The sequence below is a fragment of the Hemiscyllium ocellatum genome, chromosome 9 (genome assembly GCF_020745735.1).
Source record: "Hemiscyllium ocellatum isolate sHemOce1 chromosome 9, sHemOce1.pat.X.cur, whole genome shotgun sequence".
NCBI lineage: Eukaryota > Metazoa > Chordata > Chondrichthyes > Orectolobiformes > Hemiscylliidae > Hemiscyllium > Hemiscyllium ocellatum.
In genome coordinates, this window is record NC_083409.1 from 61,343,997 (window position 1) to 61,368,447 (window position 24,451).

Consider the following 24,451-nt stretch of genomic DNA (forward strand, 5'->3'; position numbering starts at 1 on the left):
GTGGTTGGAGGGCCAGGCCTCTAGGAATTCTCTGGTATGTCTTTGCTTAGCTTGTCCCAGGATAGATGTGTTGTCCCAGTCGAATTGGTATTTTTTCTCATCAGTGTGTAGGGCTACGAGGGAGAGAGGGCCGTGTCCTTTTGAGGCTAGCTGGTGTTCGTGTATCCTGGTGGCTAACTTTCTTCCGGTTTGTCCTATGTAGTGTTTGTGGCAGTCCTCGCATGGAATTTTGTAGATGACGTTGGTTTTGTCCATGGGTTGTACTGGGTCTTTTCGGTTTGTTAGTTTTTGTTTGAGAGTGTTGGTGAGTTTGTGTGCTACTAGGATTCTGAGGGGTCTTAGTATGGATATCAAACCTACAGCGCAGCGAGCAGACCTACACCCTAAACCTCAACCTGAGCTACAAACATTGCATAATGGTATGTCATCAGCATGCATTGGCTATGATAGTGCATGCAAATCTCCAACCTCTCCTGAGATAAATGCCATCTAATCCTGGAGATCTGGGTGGTTTAAATCACTGATAAATTAGATGAAGTCTTTAATAAAGAAGTCTTGAGTAAAACCTTTTGTTTATTGTTTATGGCTCCCTTTTGAAAACTGCATAGTCATACATGGTCACCTGGAGAATCCCTGGACTTGTTGCAATGTCCCAACAAAGCACAACATACCCAGGGACAAAAAGCAAGCAGAAAATGAGGTTAAGTATTTTAAGAGGCATCAACATCAAATTAATAACATCAGAAACTGCCCACTTTGTGCCCAGCCTTCATTTTTCTAACATTTTCCATTCTGGGCCCCACGAGCTACCTGGCAAAGCAGCAATGCTTCTGAATAAACCAGTTGAATTATAACCTGGTGTTGGGTGATTTTTAACTTTGGATGTTTTGAAGAGTATTGAGGTAGACAAGCCCCAAAGACATGATTGGATCTATCCCAGAATACTGGGAGGGGAAATTACTGGGACCTTGAAAAATCTTTTATCCTGTTTAGTCACAGACAAGGTCCCAAAGAACTGAAGAATAGCCAATACTGCCCTCTTTAAACAAAGCAGCAACAGGGATAATCCATAAAAATACAGGGCAGTGAGCCTCATTTCAGGGGTAGGGAAATTATTGGAGAATAACATAGGAGTCACTCACATAGCAGGCTAATACAGAAGGTAAAGTCACATGGGATCTGCAGTGAGCTGATAAAATAGATACAAAACTGGCTTGGTAATAGAAGACAGTAGAAGGATTTTTTTTGACTGGAAATATTTAATAAATGGCAGAACTCTTAGAAACACTGACACAAAGGAACTCAGGATATAGGTTCACAGTTTCCAGAAAGTGGCAATGCAAGTGGATAAGGTAGTCAAGATGATACACTGCATGCTTGGCTTCATCAGTCAGGCCATAGTAAATAAAATTCTGAAATCATGATATAGCTGTATAGAACTTTAATCAGACCACATTTAGAATACTGCATACAGTTTTGGTCACATGATCAGAAGGATGCAGAGGCTTTGAAGAGGGTACAGAAAAGGCTTAGAATGACATTGCTCATTAGGAAGTTATTAGCTAGGAGGATAGAGTGGAAAACTATTGGTTTGCACTTGAATGGAGATTGAAGGATGACCTGATAGACATTTTAAACAAACACTAATGCAATGCTGAGCCAGCTTATAACCCAGATAGGGAAAGACTACACATCACCAAAAAAAACCGCCATATACAACTGAAGAGACAAGGACAGCACAAAACTAAAGAAAAGTTGCACAAAATGAAAAAAAAGCAGCACATCCTGCCAAACCAAAAACAATAAAAACAAACTAGCAGAGAACATAGAACTATACAGTGCAGAATAGGCCCTTCAGCCCTCTATGTTGCACTGACCTGTGAACTATTCTCAGCTCGTTCCCCTACACTATCCCATCATCCTCCATGCGCTTATCCAAGGATTGTTTAAATTTCCCTACCGTGGCTGAGTTAATTACATTGGCAGGCAGTGCATTCCACTCCCTTACCACCGAGTAAATAACCTGCTTCTGACATCTGTCTTAAATCTATCACCTCTCAATTTGTAGTTATGCCCCCCCCCATACAATCTGACGTCATCATCCTAGGCAAAAGACTTCCACTGTCTACCCTATCTAATCTTCTGATCATCTTGTATGTCTCTATCAAATCCCCTCTTGGATTTCTTCTTTCCAATGAGAACAGACCCAAGTCTCTCAGCCTTTCCTCATAAGACCTTGCCTCCAGACCAGGCAACATCCTGGTAGATCTCATCTGCACTTTTTCCAATGCTTCCACATCCTTCCCAAAATATGGCAACCAGAACTGTACACAACATTCCAAGCGTGGCCACACTAGCGTTTTGTACAGTTGCAGCATGATACTGCAGCTCCGGAACGGAATCCCTATACCAATGAAATCTAACATACCGTATGCCTTCTTTACAGCACAATCAACCTGGGTGGCAACTTTCAGGGATCTAGGTACCATGGACTCCAAGATCCCTCTGCACATCCACACTACCAAGAATTTTTCCATTGACTCAGTATTCTGCCTTCCTGTTATTCTTCCCAAAGTACATCATCTTACATTTAGCTGCATTGAACTCCATTTGCCACCTCTCAGCCCAATTCTGCAGTTTATCCAAGTCTCCTTGCAATATGCATTCTTCCACCCTGTCCACTACTTCACTGACTTCAGTGTTGTCTGCAAATTTACCAATCCATCCATCCATGACAGCGTCTAAGTCACTTATAAAAATGACAAACAGCAGTGGACCCAAAACAGACCCTTGTGATACACCACTGGTAAACGGTCTCCAGGCTGAATATTTTCCATCATCCACCACTCGCTGACATCTTTCAGAAAGCCAGTTTCTAATCCAAACTGCTAAATCACCCTCAATCCCATGCCTCTGCATTTTCTCCAACAGCCTACCATATGGAACCTTATCAAAGGCTTTACTGAAGTCCATGTATTTATCCTTACCTTTTCATTACACTCATACTTATAGAAAGCTTTACTGAAGTCCACGTCAACTGCCCTACCCTCATCTACATTCATGGTCACTTTCTCAAAAATCTCAATGAGGTTTGAGAGACACGACCCGCCCTTGACAAAACTATGTTGACTATTTCCAATCAAATTGTTGCTTGCTAGATGATTATAAATCCTCTCTCTTCTAATCCTTTCCAAAATCTTTCCGACAACGTGCGTAAGACTCACTGGTCTATAATTACCTGGATCATCACTGCTATCTCCTCCCTAACTTTCCAGAGAATCCTCTGATAAATTCCATCCAACCCAGGAGACGCATCTACTTTCACTCCTCAGAATTGATAACACTTGTTCATAACCGACGTCTGTCATTTCTAGTCTAATATTTCACAACTCATTCTTCTCCTTTTTGAGTGAGAAAATGAGAAATGTTCGTTTAGTACCTCTCCCATCTCCACAGAGCCCACACAACTTCCTACTTGTCTTTGACATACCCTAGTTATCCTTTCATTACTCACATACTTATAGAAAGTATTACAGTTCTCCTTTATTCTATTTGCTAAAGACTGCCCTTGACCTCTCTTTATGCTTCTTAACTCTCTCGAAATCCTTCCTAGCTGATGGGTAACTCTCCATCGCCTTAGCTGAACCATCTTGCCTCAACAACACATAAGCCTCCTCCTGCTGTTCATTACCAAGCACCAAATCCAATGTGGCCTCCCCTCTTGTTGGCCCTTTGACATACTGTGTCAGGAAACCCTCCTGTAAACATTGGACAAAAAAAAAACGATCCATCCGATGTACTAGTGTTATAGCATTTCCAGTCAATGTTGGGGAAGTTAAAGTTCCCCATAACTACCATCCTGTTCTTTCCACCTCCGTGGAAGATTGCGGTGAACTACAAAAGACTCCCAGCAGTGTGACCTCTTGTCTCCTGTTTCTAACCTCAGCCCACACTACCTCAGTAGACGAGTCCTTGTCAAAAGTTCTTTCAGCCACCATTACATTATCGATGACTCAAGGCCACACCTCCCCCTTTTTTACTGCCTTGCCTGTTCTTAGTGAAAGATATAAACCCTGGAACCTGCAACATCCATTCCTCACCCTGCTCTACCCATGTCTCTGAAATGGCCACAACATCGAAGTCCCAGGTACCTATCCATGCTGCAAGCTCACCTACGTTATTTTGGATACTTCTGGCATTGAAGTAGATACACTTCAAACCAGCTTGCTGTCTGCCAGCATGTTCCTGTGACCATCAAACCTTGTCCCTGTCCTCCCTACACTCATCCTCCTGTGCACAGCAACTATACCTCAGGTTCCCATCCCCCTGCTGAGCTAGTTTAAACCCAGCCAAATTTCCCATCTAGGATATTAGTACCTTTCTGGTTCAAGGGAAGACCGTCCTGTTGTATAGGTCCCACCTTCCCCAGAATAAGCCCCAATTATCCAAGTACCTGAAACTCCCTCTCCTGCACCATCCTTGCAGCAGTTTGAGAACTACTAAAAGGGATTATGAAAGGAAGTTTGCCTGGAACAAAAATCAATAAAAAGAAAATGTTATAGTTACATAAAAAGGAAAGTAGGTGGCCAAGAGTAATGTAGGCCTACTAAAGGCTGAAAGTAGGAATACTGTCAATGACAGTGGGAAAATGGCAGACATGTTGAATAATTAGTTTACCTCTATTTACAGCAGAACAGAAAGAAGGAAGGGCGGCACGGTGGCACAGTGGTTAGCACTGCTGCCTCACAGCGCCTGTAGACCCGGGTTCAATTCCCGACTCAGGCGACTGACTGTGTGGAGTTTGCACGTTCTCCCCGTGTCTGCGTGGGTTTCCTCCGGGTGCTCCGGTTTCCTCCCACAGTCCAAAGATGTGCGGGTCAGGTGAATTGGCCAAGCTAAATTGCCCGTAGTGTTAGGTAAGGGGTAAAATGTAAGGGTATGGGTGGGTTGCGCTTCGGCGGGTCGGTGTGGACTTGTTGGGCTGAAGGGCCTGTTTCCACACTGTAAGTCTAAAAAAAAACACTTGCTGGAATTTCCAGGGAAATTAATAGTGGATTGGTGACTTATGAAATAAAATTAACAGTTAAATATCGATAATGAAGAAATTAATGGAACAATAAAGTTACAAATCCACAGGTTTTGGTTTTCATCCAAGGATACTAAAGAAAGTTGGGAAGCAAATTGAATGATTATAGTTAGGGCATCTACAGAGCTCCCTAGATTCAGGAGTCGTCCCTCTGGATTGGAAATTTGTACATCATTCTTTTTGAAGGGCAAAATTACAGATCTGTTGAAGGTAAATTGTTGAAGTCTGTAAATCAAGGATAGAGTAACTAAGCACCTCAAAATTATCAGTTAAATCAAGGAAAGTCAGCATGGATTCATGACAGGTAAGTCATGCCTGACAATATCATGGAATGAAGGATAAATTGCTAACATTGTTGGGAAATTGGTCGAGTGACAAGCAACAGAAAATTGGGATGATGGGTAGGTACTCAATTTAGCAGGACGATGTGACCAGTGATGCCCCACAAGAATGTGTTAGGGCCTCAATTATTCACATTATTAACTACTTGGATAATGGCAGAAAGGAACATCCAAATTTGCTCATGACAAAGTTAGGCAGCATTGTAGATGATAACAAAATTACAAAAATATTGATAGCCTAGATGACCAGGCAAAACTGTGACAGATGGATTTCAGTGCAACTGTGAGGTTAGCCACTGGAGTTTAAAAAAAAGATGCTTGATTAGGATACTTTTAAATGGTATGAAGTTAAAATACGGTACATATCCAAAGAAACGAGAGATTTCAGGAGCACAGATCTTTAAAATGCCAAGAACCAACTGAAAAAATAAGGCTGATATGATAATCAGAGGGTTAGATGGGGTGGACAGTGAGAGCGTTTTTCATCAGATGGTGATGGGTAGCACAAGGCAACAAAGCTTTAAATTGAGGGGTCACAGATATAGGACAGCAGCTAATGAACTTCGAAGACCCTAATATAGACAAACAAAAATGTCATTTACAAAAAAAACCTTGCAAGAACTGTAACAAACACTACATTGGACAAACATGCAGAAAACTCACCACCAGGATACATGAACATCAACTGGCCACAAAAAAACATGACCCACTCTCACTAGTATCCTTACATATAGATGAGAAAGGACACCACTGACTGCGACAACATATCCATTCCAGGACAAGCTAAACAAGAGACATGCGCGAGAATTCTGAAAGCATTGCATTCCAACAGGAACTCTAGCAACAAACATGTTGACTTGGATCCCATTTACCACCCCCGGAGAAAAAGAGAACAGGAAGTGACATCACCAATCCAAGGAAACTTAAACACAAATAGAAAGTGGCCATACCACCAGCATTTCATCTGGAGGTTGGTGGATATTCCTAGTACGGTGACGAAATATTTGAAAATGAACTTCCAGCTCAGCAAGTAAACCTACATCCAGGATATAGGACAGATGCCAGAGGTAGTTTCTTTCCTCAGAACGTAGTAAGAACATGGAATGCCATTCCTGCGACAGTCGTAGACTCGACGACTTTAAGGTAATTTAAATGGTCATTGGATAAATATATGGATAAAATGTATAATAGCATAGGTTACATATACTTCAGATTGGTTTCACAGGTCAGTGCAACATCGTGGGTCAAAGTGCCTATACTGCGCTATAATGTTCTACGCTTTGCTTGTCTATGCTAGATTTTATATACAAGGACACAAAGACTATGCTGTAGTTTTACAAAACCTTGGTTAGACCCACATTATATACCAAGGGTAGATCTGGGCACCACACCTTCGGAAGGATATGCTGGTGTTGAAGGGAGCACAGTATAGGTCTACATAATGATACATGGGCTTCAGGAGTTGGGTTGGAACAGAGATTGTTCAAATTAGGCCTATTTTCTCTAGAATTCTGAAGCTGGAGTGATCTGACCAAAGCCATTAAGATATTAACAGGAAAAAAACAGGGTGGATCAAAAGATGACTTTCACTGGTTGGAAACTCTAAAACAAAAGGGGCGTTGCCTAAAAGTCACAGCCAGATCATTCAGGAGTGATGTTAGGAAGCACACCAAGGGCAACAGATATTTGAACTCTTCCAAAAACAACAGTTGACACTAAATCAGTTAAGTGTTAAACATCAGAGATTGTTTAACAAATATTTATCGAAGACATTAGAGGGATATGGGCTAAATGTGGGTAAGTTGAGTTAGGCCACAGATCACCCATGCTCTCAGGGAATGGCAGAACGGGCTCAAGGGACTGAATGGCCCATGACCCCTTAGGCTAAATATTTGTAGTCTATATTTAGTTAATTAAAGTCACCCATTATGACCACTAAATTGTTGGCATCCCCAATTTCCTTGCAAAGTTTCTCTACATCCCTCCTTTGGTGTAGTCCATAGATTACCAATTAGCATAACTGCACCTTTTTTTTGTCTCATTGCTGAAGGACAGAATTTGGCTCAAGCTGCTCAGAGTTCTACTTGACAAAATACAACTAAGAGGAGAACTGATAGACATTTTCACAATCACAATGGGGCAGCCTAGCACACAGGGGCTGAAACTGTTCATGCTCCCCATAGAAGGATCAAGAATGCAAAGACAGTGATTTTTAAACAAAGCAAATGAGCTGGAGATGCATTGATTGGAACAATTGCCAGGTGAATCTCATTGACCAGGAGATCCTTGATTGGTGTTATTAACCTGGGCCAAATCGGAGCCCTGGCTGACTGATACAAACAGGAGATTTAGAGAGACTCCTGATTCTAGAGATGGTTCTGAGCTGACTGATCAGAGCCGACGTACTCTGCACATATAAATAAAGGGTGACTTGGTGATGGGACACTGGCCTCAAGTTATTTCAGTGGTTCTAGTTATGGGCTTGAAGAAAATCTGCTTGCAATGGTTGCATTGGAGTCGGGTGAGCATTTTTAGCATAATACCTTCATTTGAGAAGTATTTTGTTTTCATACCCTCATTCCATGAGTGAATCACTGGCTGGGCCATCATTTATTGCCTGTCCCTAACTGCCCAGAAACAGTCAATCACATTGGTGTTCGTCTGGCTTACGCGACACCTGACCTGATAAGAATGACAGTTTCTTCCCAAAAAGTAGTGAACTAGATGGGTTTTTTGGGACAATCAACAATGATTTCATGGTCATCACAAGGCCCTTAATTCTAGATTTTCTTCTTACTAAAATGACATTCTGCCACAGTGGGATTTGAATCCAGGTCACCAGAACATTACCTGGGTATCTGAATTAGCAGGCTAGTGGCAATATCATTAGGCCATCAACTCCCTCTGACTCATTTGATTCTGAAGACTGGGCCAGTATGGGGAAGGAATGTGTTATTTGCTTCTTGGGCAAATGAAATGCAATGAGTCATCCTTCTGACTGCTTGCGGACACTCAGCATTTTTTTTTGGTTACTAGGAGCCTAACTTTCCCAGAGGCAGATACTGATACCTTTCAAGACTTGACAGATTTAGTGAAGGAATATTGCCACCCCAAAACCACCTAATTCTGACATGCCATCTGCTTTATTTGACTTTTCAAGAACAAGGAGAACCCATAATTGGGATTTTTGGGAGTGGAATGTGATTTTGGTTTAACCCTGAATGACATGCTCATCAACCACTTGGTATATGGGATTAATGACAACCATTCACAAGCAGCGACTAGGTGAAGCCAAACTGAACTTCAAACAGACATGGCAACTGGCCTGCTCATGAGAATATGCAATAAGTGGAGCGTGGAGATACAGGGCACCCCAACGGAAGTGGATACTATCACCTGTATGACAGAGCTTCAGGAACACCACTTGAGTGAAGGCAATCATACAGCCCCATATAGGGCATATCTTGAAGAGGGATCCTAGGTCAGCCCACAGCAGAACTCCAAAACAAGGCTGAGCCTCAGTCAAATGGCTTATCTAATACAGCGTGATTGTATGCAGCAAGACTTGAGACCAACCAGACTTGGATCAATACATAAATAACAGCTGCACCACGCAGAAACCTTGTAGAGCTTCTTTGCTGTCTAGAGTCTGCTTGCTGGCTCGATGCCTGAAGAAAACTTTACATTACAAATGGCTTTGAATGTTGTGCTAAGTTAAACAAACGTGACTGCATCAGTTCATTAATGAACCAAGTAAAGACTGTTGTCCTGAAGGATTTTCCACATTGCTGGGTATACAAGTCTGCACTATAGCAGCAGTAGAAAAGTAGGACTATGGGCTTAGCAGTTATGCAGCACAAGTTTTTAGTTCCACTTTCCTGCATTGAATTGGTATGGCGTATTTTGGGATACAGTCATTGAGCCTAAAGGGTCTTTTCTTTTGCTATTGCCAAAATAGCAACAATTCTACTGCTAAAAATGTTGTCAGGACAGCCTGCGCAGTATCCAGTGTTTTCAAGTATTCCGCCATATCATGGAGTGATTTAAATTGGCTGAAGAGTGGCATCCATTATACTGGGAACCTCAGGAGACAGCAGCCTGGATGGGCTATGGAAAAAACAATTTTGGCAAAGAAATTACTGCAAATACTTGATCCTCATCTGTACAAAGATTCTCTCTTTCCCATTGTTGAGGAAGGGAATATTAGGTGTAGTCATCTCTTTCACTTAGTTATTCAGTCATCCATCACCATTCACAGCTGGATGTGCTAAGACTGCAAGGTCTAGATCTGATTAGTTGGTTGTATGATAGTTTAATTCGGACTACTACCTGCTGCTTCTGCTGTTTGTCATTAAGTGGGAGGTGACAGGAGTGGAGAGGAGTTGGGATGCGCAGGTCATTTCAATCAGGTCCTTGCATATGCTAGTTCAAAGACTAGGAATATCAAATGACATAGCTCTTGTTCCTTTTGTTCCCTTAAGGAAAGTTTTGCATTTTACTCTAAGTTAAGATGGAACACATTTTACTCAAAATTAAGCCCTTCAAAAATCATTACACATGCAAAAATGGAGCCACTGACTTTTATACAAGTACACACTAATTCAAAATTATTTTTTCCATCTGTGAACAATACCAAAGAATATTCGCAAAAGTCAGTTAAATTTAGATTTAAGCAACACTTTTGTGCAAAATACAATAATGCACTGTACACTGAACCCAAAACAATGCATTTTGACAGAGCACTGCCAGAAGAAATTTACTTAGTTTTCTACAGTAGCAATGTGAACAATTAGTTTCATAATTACAATATTACAACATATTAATCAGCTATTTAATTGTATTCAAGAATAGGTTGGGGCCGTTTTCTGAGGCTGGGGTGCAGGCCTTAGAGGTTTATAAAATAATGAGGTGCATGGACAGGATAAATAGACAAAAGTCTTTTTCCTGGGGTGGAGGGAGTCCAGGACTAGATGACACAGGTTTAAGGTGAAAGGGAAAAGATATAAAAAGGGACCTAAGGGGCAACGTTTAAACACAGGGTGGTGCGTCCATGGAATGGGCTGCCAGACGAAGTGGTGAATGCTTGTACAATTACAACACTTAAAAGACATCTGGATGGGTACATGAATAGGAAGCATTTGGAGGGATATGGGCCAGGTGCTGGCAGGTGGGACTAAATTAGGTTGGGATATTTGGTCAGCATGGACGAGTTGGACAGAAGGTTCTGTAGTCATACTGTAAGACTCCAAGTTAGTGTTTATCCATTGGGGGATATTCTGTACTCACGAGGCTCAAGGATCGTGTGGTAGATCCAGAGGGTTTGGGTTCAAGTCCCACCTGTCCAGAGAAGTATGCCATAACATGTTCACTTTACTTTTTATTAAAAAGTACTTTAGCTGAAACAGTGCGTTCTGAATTGAAGATGCAGATACAAAGTGTCTCTGTCTCTCTCCAAATAAAAAAAAAAGTTTCTAAATAAAATGCATTCCAATTGGATTCCAGCCCAATTGTTCACTGCCTGGCCAAGTTGTAATAATCTATACAATCTTTTTATGAACCAAAAAAAAAGTCTTGTTATTATACAGCAAGTTTCTGTACACAGTAATACAGCAACCAATTTTATGTGAAGGAAATCAGATAAAAATCATAATCCACTAAATAGTCATTACACTTCTATATCAAATCAAAAACCTAAATACATTAATTCTCTAAGGAGAAATAAATGAAAACTAAATTCAATTTAGATTTTAACTACTTTGGCTCAATCCTTCAAGAAACATCGGTCTACAGATACTTCGATTCTAAGTTTTTAGATTTAAAAAGATCTTTCAATATGCAAATCAACACAACTATACATCTGACAGCATTTTAGATTTGCGTGAATCTACCTTGCTCAGAAATACTCTTTAATAATTACGTGATCAACTAGAGCAGAGTGTACTTAATGGAATATTTAAAAAAGGTACCAGGGAAAATAAAAACTCACCTTTGTGCCCTAGCATCACAGCAAGGTGCAACGGTGTGTTTCCTAGAAAACAAAAGTATTCATAATCAGATGTCAATAATGTGTTAGTTATTTTGCATGCATAAGTTTACAAAATCAAAATGGCTAATTAGGCCAGAACCACTCCAAATTTATTTTCATACTTTTCCATTTAAAAAAGGCTTAATACAGAAGAACAGGAGCTTAATTGTATTTATCTATCCTAATGTTTTAGATTTCTGAACCACATTGTCTATCAAGACCTGCAGGTAAATTTTGCCCTAGTAATATTCAATTAATGTTTAGGTTCCTGTGCCAAACCAAAGCACATAGCTATAATATAGTGGGGAACAATGAAAATGATTTTTTAAAAAAAGGGTGTTTAAGACCAAGCAAGATATTATAGTTTATTACATGAAATGACAAAGCTGATACTGTATGAAAGTGTAAGAAAGTCATAAGTATAATTTAAAAATTGAAGTGTTGGAGAAAAACACCTTGCCAGATTTCTAATAAAACAATTTGTGAAACAAAGATTAAGGGGAACAAAAAAGTTAAGGAGTGAACTGGAATGCAAGGACTCAGACTGAAGCAAGAGAGGAAACTTGTGGTGATCTGAACTTATTTTTTATTATCTTCCATTGCTTTTTGACCAGCGATGTAAATAATAGGAACTCAAGATAATTATGGAAACTGTAGCTTTGAGTCATGGTTCATGATCCTGGAACACTACAGGCAATTTAGCATGGCTGATTCACTTAACCTGTATATCTTTGAATTGTGGGAGGAAACCAAAGCACCCGGAAGAAACTCTCTCAGACACCGGGAGAATATACAAATTCCACACAGATAGTCGCCCAAGGCTGGAATTGAAACCAGGTCCTTAGCGCTGTGGTGCAGCAGTGCTAACCTCTCAGCTACACTGGATTCAAACAATACAGACATTGAAACTATTTCTACTGGAACAGCGATACCCAGAATATTTTAATGGAAGGAATTTTGATAGATTAAAAAGGAGTAGAATTGGGAGTGCTATTCTGGGGAGGTAAGAAAACAAGGGGAGGCAATAGCCTTGTGATATTAGTGGACGATTAATCCAGAGACCCAAATAATGGTTCCGAGGACCTGGATTCAAATCCTGCCATAGAAGATGGTGGGATTTAAACTCAAAATCTAGAGAATTGAAAGTCTGACAATGATCACTGTCGATGATCAGAAAAATATATCTATTCTTTCGTGTCCTTTAGTCTGGCATACATGCGTCTTAGACCCACAGCAATGTGGTTGACTCTAAATTCATTCATGGGATAAGGGCAATTAACTACTTTACGAAATAGCCAAATTTGTTGTAATTCACATCCACGGCCCTAATTTCTGGCCAACTGGTGCACAGGAAGGCAGGCAATTTAGAGGACCTCCTTGGGCACAGTTTTTTGGTAACAGAAAGAAATTGATAAGAGTTTAGATTAGATTAGATTACTTACAGTGTGGAAACAGGCCTTTCGGCCCAACAAGTCCACACCGATCCGCCGAAGCGCAACCCACCCATACCCCTACATTTACTCCTTACCTAACACTACGGGCAGTTTAGCATGGCCAATTCACCTGACCCGCACATCTTTGGACTGTGGAAGGAAACCGGAGCACCCGGAGGAAAGCTACGCAGACACGGGGAGAATGTGTGGAGTTTGCACAGTCACCTGAGGCGGGAAGTTGTGAATGGGATTAAATCCATCCTGAGTCTCAATATTGATGGAGTGTGAGCATGTAATGCCCGCCAGTACATTTTAGGCCTTCCACAACTAGGTCTTAAAACAAGAGCGCACGGTTGCAACACCTCAATTTGATTAGTTTTTAAAAATAATTCAAAGCTTACAATGCACACCCCTTTGGATAAGCAAAGCTCATTTCTTAATTTTACTCAATGTCATCCTAAATTCCAATAAAGGTAAATAACCAATATGGGAGAACACTGAGTCAGGCAGCAACTAGGAAGAAACAAAGCTAATGCTTAGAGTCTAGATGATCCACAGAAGTGTAAAGTGTAAACTGCTAAGTGCTGTGAAGAGTCATCTAGAGACAGTTAGCTTGCTTACACTCTAAGGATGCGACTTGACTCTGATCTTCAGCATTTTTGTTGTTTTCAGTACAGATTCCAGCATCTGCAGTAACTTGCTCCTCCAATAAAGGAATTGGAAACTAAACTGAACGCAGCCCCCCCTCCCAAAACCTGGGGAAAAAACCTTGCCTATGTACCCTATCCATGCCCCTTATGATTTTATAAACCTCTATAAAAGATCACCTCAGCCTATTCAGCCTCTCTCAATAGCTCAAGTCCTCCAACCCTGGAAATATTCTTGAAAGGGTTCAGAAAGATTTGCAAATTTTACAACATCCTCCTGATAGAAAAAAAGAGACCAGATTTGCAAACAATACTCTAAAAATGGCCGAACCAACATCCTGTACAGCCGCAACATGACCTCCAAAGCTCCTGTAACAAGCTCTGACCAACAAAGAAAAGCATACTAAATTCCTTCTTCACTATCCTAGCTACCTGCGACTCTACTTTCAAGGAACTATGAACCTGCACTCCAAGGTCTCTTTGATCAACAACACTCCCTAGGACTTTAACATGAAGATGGACAAGTCCTGTCCTGATTTGCTTTTCCAAAATGTAGCACCTCCCATTTATGTGAATTAAACTCCATCTGTCACTCCTCAGCCCACTGGCCCATCTAATCAAGATCCCGTGGTAATCCAAGGTTCCTTCTTCGCTATCCACTACGCCTCCAATTTTGGTGTCATCTACAAACTTACTAACTGTACCTCTTATGCTCGCATCCAAATTATTTATACATGGAAGAGTAGCAATGGAGCTACTCTACCAACCCTGGTCACAGGCCTCCAGTCTGAAAGGCAACATTCCACCATCACGGTCTGTCTTTTACCTTCAAGCCGGTTCTGTGCCCAAATAGCTAGCCCTCCCTGTCCTCATGAGAGATTCCAGAGATGAGGGGTTACCCTACAAGGAGAAGTTGAGTCACCTGGGACTGGACGTGCTAGAATTTAAAAGAATGGGGAGAGTACTAGATAGAAACAAAATTAAGGGATATAGAGGTGAGCAAATTGTTTCTACTTTTGGGTGAGACTAGGACTTGGGGATATGGGCTCAAGATTAGTGGGGGATGGGGTGGAGTGGGTGGGAGAAAGAGAATAGATTTAGGACTGAGGAGGAGGAACTGTTTTTTGCCCCCAGAGCGTAGTGTATCTTTGGAATTCTCTGTACAAGGAAGCAGTAGAGGCAGCTTCATTAAATATATTTGAGACATGTAGTTTTGGGGACAATGCAGGTAGGAGGAGCGAGAAGGATAGATAGATCAGCCATGATCTTAGTCTGCTCAACAGGCCAAATATCCTACTCCTGCTACTATTAAAAAGATACTACCAACTATTTGGATGAAGGGATCAAAAATATGGTAACTAAATTTGCTGACAAACTTATTTTTTTCAAGCTCCTCTTTATACCAAAAATCGGTAGAAAACTAAGGATTATAGATTAAGTAAGATGGCAAAAATTAGCAGAGCAATCTGGTGTGGGAAAAATGTGAACTTATCCACTTCAGCAGTAATACACTAAAACAGAAGAATAAAACCTCCATAAACACAAGGGATCTGGGTGTGTCTTGCTACCAGTCATAAAGCGTAGTAGGCAGGTAAAGTGATTAGTGAGGCAAATAAACTGTTACATATTTCAAGGGAAATGGAATACAAGTCATGTATTTTACTGCAGCTGCTTATGGCCTTGGTGAGACCACAACACAAGTATTATGCAGAGTTTGGTCTCCTTATTTGAAAAATCAAAGGACATTTAATTTTGCTGCAAGCACTTGAAAGGTTATGCACTTAACTCATTCTTGGGATGATAACTTACCTTAAAATTAGAACAGCGAACATAAGAACCAGGAGCAGGAGTAGGCCATCTGGCCTTTCGAGCCTACTCCACCATTCAATAATCTTTTGATGGCCTCAGTTCCACTTAGCCACCCTCACACCATAACCTTAAATTCCTTTACTGTTCAAAGACTCCATTTAACAAGGAATCCTTAACCATTTCACTGGGCATGGAATTTCACAGATTCATAACCCAAGTCTTCGCCGCCCCCCAAACCTCCAATTGAGGCTCTGCCCTCTTGTTCTAGTTTCACTTGCCAGTGGAAACAACCTCTCTATTTCTATCTTATCTATTCCCTTCATAATTGGATTTCTTTGGAGATCCCAACTCATTCTAAATTCCAATAAATATAATCCCAGTCTACTCAGTCTCTCCTCATATGCCAACCCCCTCAACCTAGTGAATCTCCTCTGCATCCCCTTCAGTACCAATACATCTTTTCAAGTAAGGAGATGCAGTACTCCAAGTGTAGCCTCATTAGCACCCTATACAGCTATAATGTAACCTTCCTGCTTTTAAACTCAATCCCTCTAGCAATGAAGAACAAAATTTTGTTGGCCTAATTACCTTCTGCATCTGCAAACTAACTTTCTGCAGTGATTCATGGACAAGGACATCCAGGTGTCTCTGCACAGCAACATACTGCAACTTTTTTAAAACCATTGAAATAATAGTCCTTCTTACTGCTATTCCTCCCAAAACAAATGACTTCACATTTATCAAATAGTACTCTATCTACCAGAACTTCGTCCACTCTCAAAACTACCTATATCCCTCTGCAAACCTGGCTCTACTACTCATCTTAGTGTCATCTGCAAACTTTGACACAGAACACATGGTTCCCAACTCAAATCATCTAAGCACAGGAGTTGAGAATGAGAGATTTCCATGATCCTAATGTTGCTTGATTAAGCAGATCACAGGACTCTTCTGGGAAGGATCAGTTATAGGAATGAAGTGCAAGAATGAGAGGACTCTCTTCAGATGAAAAAAAAGACTTCTGTTTTAAAAAAAAGCTAATTAGTCAGCAAAATTCTCTTCCCCAGAAAACTGGGGACGCTGACTCTTAACTTTTAAGCCTGAGCTAGATAGATTATTCAGACAAGGAAATCAAGGATTATGGGACGGGAGAGACAGGAAATGAAGTCAATACAATCAGATAAAGCATGCTATTATCAAGCAGCAGAGCTAACTCAAAAAGGATTAACTTTCTTCAACTTAAACATGAAGACAACTGAAGCTATATATTCAAGTGCTCACCACAAATGCTTAGCCTGAAGTTAAATGTTGAACAAGAAGAGAAATTATGTACAATGTAAGGTTCTTCTATGATCCGGGGTGTACTTCTAAATTCGATGTATTAGCATGATCATAATTTTAATCTCCACTCTTTGCACAAACACCACTGCATTTGTTACCTCCAGGCTCAACTATTCAAAACTTTCTCTTTGCATTTCCTCCACTTCATAAAAGCTTCAAACTGTATTTTGGTTAAATTGGAGTTTCTTGGATACATCCATTATTTCTATCCCTGCAGGCCACCAAAATAGTTTTTACAATGGATTTCAAATCCCTTCATGGGCTTAACGTAACACACCTTTCAATAAGTTTTTTGTAAAATTCTGCCCCTTGGGACAATCTACTTTTCTTCTATCCTAAGGGCAGCTTTCATGAACCTCTTTTCTGTTGTACAATTCTTTCACAGCTCCTTCTTATTGAGGAAAGCTCAAAGCAATATTTGTAACTGAGCTTTCAATCACCCCTCCAATTCCTCTCTCTTCTAGAGAAAGAAAAGTGAGCATTAAAATAAATTGCATAAAATTTTGCAGTAGGATTATCAGTAAACACTTAAAAGAAAAAGGAAGAATCTCTACACAGGATTTCAAAATAGTTGTTTTAAAACTTTAAAGCTCAATAAGACTGGACTAGATTTAACAATTAGGAGGGATCTAGTCCAGAAGTTGACAACTTGTTCTACTATTAGAAAAGTGTATTTTGGGCAAAAATAGATGGAAATAAATTCAAGACAAGGATTCCAAATACCCGAGAAAGATGCGCACGCACACACACACACCCTCACAGACTTAAGACACTCACAACCCTCAACCCAAAGACCCACATGCACACCTATTTTGTAGGGTGAATTTGTACTTTCAGGGTTACATTGTACTTTGCTCAAAAAATGCATACATTCACGTAGAACTCCATTATCTCACTTTTTAGATTAAAATCAATCTAAACATCATGGCATAGATAGAACACAGGGGGCCAACACATTCATTCAACATAGTGTCTAGCTATCATCATTGTTAACAGCTAACCTGAGAATGCAATGTTTTAAAAAGTTTTGTGATTTACACATGAAAGAAGTAAAACTATCACAGTATTCTAACAGATGAAAGGCTTAACAGACAATCAATTTTTCAATGTATAATTTCAGTTACATCACACTGTAAATTTTTGCTATAAATTCGGTTAGGATTGAGCCCTCCATTACCACCTGATGAAGGAGCAACGCTCCAAAAGCTAATGTGCTTCCAATTAAATCTATTGGACTAGAACCTGGTGTTGTGTGATTTTTAAACTTTGTACACCCTAGTCTAACACTGGCATCTCCAAATCATTATCTCTCAACCAATCAAGCATTTAGCTATCATTGAAAAATATTGAAATAAGATGCAGCTTGAATTGCTCATCAGAATTTAAGTGTCTAGGTTCTACATACAACATACATTAGCAGGCAGACTCAGCAATTGAAGGCGGCAGCTCACCACCACCTCAAGGGCAACTAAGGACGAACAATAAAATGCTAGCCAGCCAGCAACCTCCAACTCCCACAACTAAATACGAACAGAGGCTGGGGCTGTTTTCCTTTGAGTGTCAGAGGCGGAGAGTGACTTTAGAGATTTATAAAATCATCAAGCATAGATAGGTAAATAGACAGCAATTTGCAGGTGGAGGTGTTTGTATATGCCAATTTACCGCCTCCTTAAATGGTAGCGCCATGGGTTTGGAAAGTGTGGCCCGAGGGGCCTTGGTGAATTTCTGCTAAGCATCTTGTTGATCATCATCATCTACATGGTTGTGGAGTAGTATTGGAGGGAGCGGATGTTTGTAGATATTGTGCAAATCAAGCAAACTGCTTTGTCCTTGAAAACGTCTAGCTTCTTGCATGTTGTTGGAAGAGCACTCAAACCTACAAGTGGGTAGCATTTTGTTACACTCCTGACTTTTACATGGTGGACAGGCTTTCTAGTCCAGTTCATTTTCGAATCAATGGTAAACACCAGGGTGTGGATGATGGGCATTTCAGTGATGGCAATAGATTCTCTCGGAGCGAGAGCTATTTCCTGGCATTTGTGTGGAGCAAATGTCACTTGTCACCTTTTTGGCCCAACCCTAGATACTGTCCAGGTTTTGCAGCATTTCAACACGGACTGCTTCAGTATTGGAGTTGTGCAATGCAATGAACAAATCAGCAAGCATTCCCATGACCTTATGATAGAGGGGAGGATATTAATGAAACAGAAGATGGTTGCACCTAGGTGAGTCCATTGAAGGAAGTCCAGCAGAGATATTCTGGAGCTGAGATGATTGACTTCCAACAACCACAATCATCTTTTATACTAGGTTTGACTTCAACTAGCAGAGACTGGCCACGTTTTGTGTGCGCGCACATGTGCCCACATTGTTAGGTAGATGCCAGGTTATAGATGTACCGAAACAGTTTGGCTACAGGCACAGCAAAACTCTGTAGCTTAACTCCTTAGAATAGTTGAAACGTTGCCAGCCTTTGCAGTACCAAGCACCTCCAGTCATTTGAGATCACATGGAGTGAATCTAATTGGCTGAAAACAAACATCCAAGATGCTAAAGATCTCTGGAGGTGGCTGAAATGGATCCTCCACACAGCATTTTCATTGAAAAATTGTGAATGCTTCAGTCTGATCAAACATGCATCTGTGATGCACAACTCGGTTATACGCTGGCTACCTGTGGCAGATGACAATTGCAAAGGCTTCCGCCTCATCTTTCTGCACTAATATATTTGGCTCCCCAATCACTGAGAATGAGGGTATTTGTAGAGATCCATCCAGCTGTTACTTTTTGATTGTCCTCCACCAATCACAGCTCAATAGTTCTGAACTGCAGGACTTAGATCTGAACAAAAAGTTGGTTCTTCCTCACGTGAATTACATCAATACAAGGCAGTAATTCATCACCTTTTTCTGAAAATCAATTAGGCACATGCAGAAACATATCATGTGAATGAATAAAGACAGCTTAAAAGATAGAGTCTGTTGAATTGCAATGAGGCCTAAAGGTCAAATTGCATTTAGAGATGAGCACACGATCAATGAAAAATTTGTGGTTGGTAAACAAAGGCACATCTGAAGATGATGGGGTATACTGGCACTGTGTGGAGAAGGTGAAGGTCTAGGAACAATTTTGGAGGTGATGCAAAGTGATTACCAAAGTACCAAAACTTTACCCTAACTATGCAAGAGTGTCCATTAACTGGATTGCTCTGAAATACATATCTTGGTAGAACAAAAATGAAAAGCAACAAGATAAACTAAGTAGTTCAGAACAGAGGAGCCTGGCAGGACAAGTTTAGAAGGGCATCTAAAAGCACATGGAATTGACATTACACAAAAAAAAAATGATGAATGCACAAGAGTACAAAAAGCAAGGAAGTAATGTTAAATCTTGATCAATCAATGGCTAGGTACCAAACAGTAGCTCCTGGCCAAAGTGTTGTAAATATACTATATTTTGTAGTAGAAATAGTAGCAAAACTATCACAGAATATCTTGAAGAGCATTCATACAATGTGCTGTCAAACATGGAAATTGTTCACTACTCCTCCACAAACCTCACTACATAGATATCTCTAAATTGAAATTAAAGGAATGCGAAGTTAGGAAATTTACTTGATAGCCACTAAAGACATTGGGAAAAAAGTTTGGTCTTGTCCACCAATGCATACGTGAATTTTCTTTGTCACAATAAGACTTAAATACTGCAAAATATAGTTGGCATATTTAATTTGAAAGAGTGGAGTCCCAACCCTTCAGGTTTATTGCTGAAGATTTCAAAGTTAAAATTTTGGGTTTATGTACAGGTTCATCTACTCCATTCCATTTTTCCCATCTTTCACATTATTTACCATCAAGCTTTGTGAAGGTTTGTAGCTCAGGTTGAGGTTTAGGGTGTAGGTTTGCTATCCAGACGTCTCATTACCTGGCTAGGTAACACCATCACTGGAGACCTCCAAGTGAAGCAAAGCTGTTGTCTCCTGCTTTCTATTTATATGCTTGTCCTGGATGGGGTTCCTGCGGTTGTGGTGATGTCTTTTCCTGTTTGTTTTCTGAGGGGTTGATAGATGGTATCTAGATCTGTGTGTTTGTTTATGGCGTTGTGGTTGGAGTGTCAGGCCTCGAGGAATTCTCTGGCATGTCTTTGCTTAGCTTGTCCCAGGATAGATGTGTTGTCCCATGTCGAATTGGTGTTTTGTTTCATCCGTATGTAGGGCTATGAGGGAGAGGGGGTCGTGTCTTTTTGTGGCTAGCTGGTGTTAGTGTATCCTGGTGGCTAACTTTCTTCTGGTTTGTCCTATGTAGTGTTTGTGGCAGTCCTTGCATGGAATTTCGTAGATACGTAGATTTTGTCCATGGGTTGTACTGGGTTTTTTCAGTTTGTTAGTTTTTGTTTGAGAGTGTTGGTGGGCTTGTGTGCTACTAGGATTCTGAGGGGTCTCAGTAGTCTGGCTGTCATTTATGAAACTTCTTTGATATATGGTAAGGTGGTTAGTGTTTCTGGCTGGGTTTTGTCTGCTTGTCGTGGTTTGTTCTTGAAGAATCTGCGCATTGTGCCTTTTGAGTATCCGTTCTTCTTGAATACGTCATATAGGTGGTTCTCCTCCGTTTTTCGAAGTTCGTCTGTACTGTAGTGTGTGGTGGCTCGTTGGAATAGTGTTCTGATACAGCTTCGTTTGTGTGTGTTGGGATGGTTGCTGGTGTAGTTGAGTATTTGGTCAGCGTTTGTCGGTTTTCTGTATATGCAGGTTTGTAATTCTCCTTTGTCCTTTCTTTCTACTGTGACGTCCAGAAATGCGAGTTTGTTGTCAATTTCTTCCTCCTTGGTGAACTTTATGCCTGTGAGAGAGTGTGTGTTGTTGATGATGCCCTACACACGGATGAAACAAACCACCATTTCGACTGGGACAACACATCTATCCTGGGACAGGCCAAGCAAAGACTTGCCAGATAATTCCTCAAGGCCTGGCACTCCAACCACAACGCCATAAACAAGCACATAGATCTAGATGCCATCTATCAACCCCTCAGAAAAAGAACTGGAAAAGACATCACCACAAACCCCAGGAACCCCATCCAAGACAAACATAAATAGAAAGCAGGAGACAACAGCTTTGCTTCACTTGGAGGTCTCTACTGATGATGTTACTTAGCCAGGTAATGAAATGTCTGCATATCAAACCTACACCCTAATTTACCATCAAATTAATGATTCCCACTCTTTGTGAAAGATGTTAACAATTCTAACAGATTGGTTAGTAAAATACTCTTTTTCCTAATCCCAAGGGTACTAGCTCTTCTATAGAAGGAACTCTTATTTAGACATTAATAACCTCAATTTTCAGTGCAAAAGCTCATCTGCACGTAAACATGTAGCAAATAGCTGATTCAGTGATGAACAGCTAGCAAAGTCAGCCTTTGCAACATTATGGCATTTTAAGTAAGTGTACAGAAAGTTTACTAAAATGATTGACCAGAATAAAAATAGATATCAGATCTATGGAAATGCTAAAGAAACAAAATTTGCAGTCATTTCAGCAAGTGAGGTTGGGGTAGAGATTTAGGGATGTTTAAAATCCTAGTTTTAATGGTTTCCCCTTACGTACTTTGTTTCCAATGATTGAGAATCAGAAAACAGTTTTAAAAGTAACTAGTATAAGAAAGAGGAACAACAAGGTGACTTTCAATTTATTAGGTCATGGAGCAGAACACAGCCTAGAAAGATGGCAAAAACTATTGATACATAGCTTCCAGAAACTCAACTTTACAAGTCCTTTAAATTTCAAGTCTGTAAATGTTTCTCGATTCAGAATAAGAAAAGTTCTTTTGAAAAGCTGTCAAAGTGAATAGCCTCATTTTATTTTGTTGAAATATTAAACAGTTAGATTCTATTATTTCATAGAGTGAGCTTTACCAGTAATGAAATATTTCAATATATCTGAACGAAAACAGCAGGAATATCCACTCAAAACTAGGTCATCTCGGTGATTAAAATACACTTGTGAATTCTCGCAGTTGCTCTTTGCTTTGTAAATACACACAAAAGTGTTTAAAACTTGAACCAAATCTCCTTTACAGTTTTGCTAACACAATACAGGCTTATGTGTCACAGCGTACTGTTAATGGATCTGTACAAAAGTAAGCACGATTGTAAAATGTACGTTCGATGACTATAAAAACCACAGCCGTTACTCCAAAGTTCTTAAAGATTTAAGCATAAGACCAGGTAACTAAACAGATTCTGTATTTTTCTCACGCAGGAAGAACTGTTTAGTCAACCTTATATCGTAAATTTAAGCTGAAATCTGGGCATAGGAAATGATAAAAGGAGGAAAGATAGTTATTATTGCCTAATTTCGTTTGTAAAAAAAACCAGATTTCGTAATATCCAAGAATGCATATTTACTCAACTTCAGTTTGCAATCAATGCTTGGAGCAACTGGTATCTCAATAGGCCGAGATTATTGTAACAAAAAAAAACTTACCGTGGAGATCTTTTTGAGCTATATTGTGTGTCCTTATCGATGACGATAATCTACGGATATCGCCTTTAAAGACGCACTCGTGGACTGGGAAATCCTCATTTCTAGTCGTGGACGCCTCCGTGGTCAAAGTCGGGCTCTTGATCAATTTGTGATTCGTAAAGAGCTTAGCCCGGTTTTTAGTCCTTGCCGCCTCGTCGTCCTGTTCAGCCCCAGCCTCCTCTTTGAATAGCCTGTGATCCCTACGCACCGAACGGCCGTTGGAAATCCTTTCCGCTTTCTCTCCTGTCATGACGACGAGAGAAACAGTAAAAGGGACGGCGGCAGTAGAGCTGCCGCGGACCTCGCAGAGATTCGGAGGTTAAAGGGCGCACTCTCAGCTGCTTTTCCGCCGCGACGACCACACAACGACATGTAGGGCAGTCAAACGCGGGGCTCGGAGGCTGCGGTAACATAGGAAAGAAAAACACAGTGGCCTGGAGGGGTGGGGACGGCACCGAGAGCCAGAAGGAACACAGGAATCACTTGGCAGACTCACTGCGAGGAAAGAAAAGAGACACCAAAGATGGCTTCAAAGCAAAATAAATAGGAGCAGGTTTAAAAAGTAGAACGGCCACTGTTCACCAGAGCCACTATCCAGTTTCGCAAACTCTTCAATCTGTACTCAAGACAAACCCGCCATTTTTCTTCCCTCACTCCCTCCGTTAAATCTCGCGAGGTTTTGCGCGGCCTTTAATTTTATCGCGATCTTTCCCAAGTGCCGATTGTCGCGTGGCGTGGTCACTATGACAACCAAGGCAACGACGTGTTTGCTCCTCTCCCCCGCCCTGGGAAAGGCTGGAGAGGTCACGTGTTTAGACATGATCTCTGTATCATACAAAATAACAGTTAACAAAACCCCACACCCACAGCTAGTTAGCGGCAGGAGAAAAACGAAATAGGCGACGAACGCTGCGTTTTACCCAGACAATGCCAACTGTTTCCAACGCTAAGGGGACATGTTCACACTGGGATGCTGGTGTTGGGATGGGAAGTGATGAGGTGTGACTATACTGAAACATACACAAATACACACACGGCGATGGTCAACTGGAATTTACACACAGAGGCGAAGGAACAGAGTTCGCTGAACTCCTCGCACCGTCAGTGGTCTTCACAAAATTCTACTAAATGATCTCAGGTGCATAAATGCTTTGAATTTAAGTTTTACGCATTCAATGATCGGCAAATGTGGGATTTAAGATGATCAACTATACTGCACGTTGGTCAACTATACTACATCTAGAAT

General features: G+C 40.7%; 1 protein-coding gene across 1 annotated transcript in view; it reads right to left on the minus strand.

Annotated features, from left to right (window-relative positions):
- ankrd13c (ankyrin repeat domain 13C) overlaps window positions 1-23,868 on the minus strand; it is a 99,611-nt gene extending 75,743 nt beyond the window's left edge. Inside the window, exons 1-2 of the mRNA XM_060830408.1 lie at window positions 23,167-23,868; window positions 11,414-11,455 (exon numbers count right to left, since the gene is read on the minus strand). Of these exons, the coding sequence (XP_060686391.1) occupies window positions 11,414-11,455; window positions 23,167-23,455 (331 nt within the window). The 5' untranslated portion in view covers window positions 23,456-23,868. The remainder of the gene's footprint in view (window positions 1-11,413; window positions 11,456-23,166) is intronic.
- Window positions 23,869-24,451: the final 583 nt, after the last annotated feature.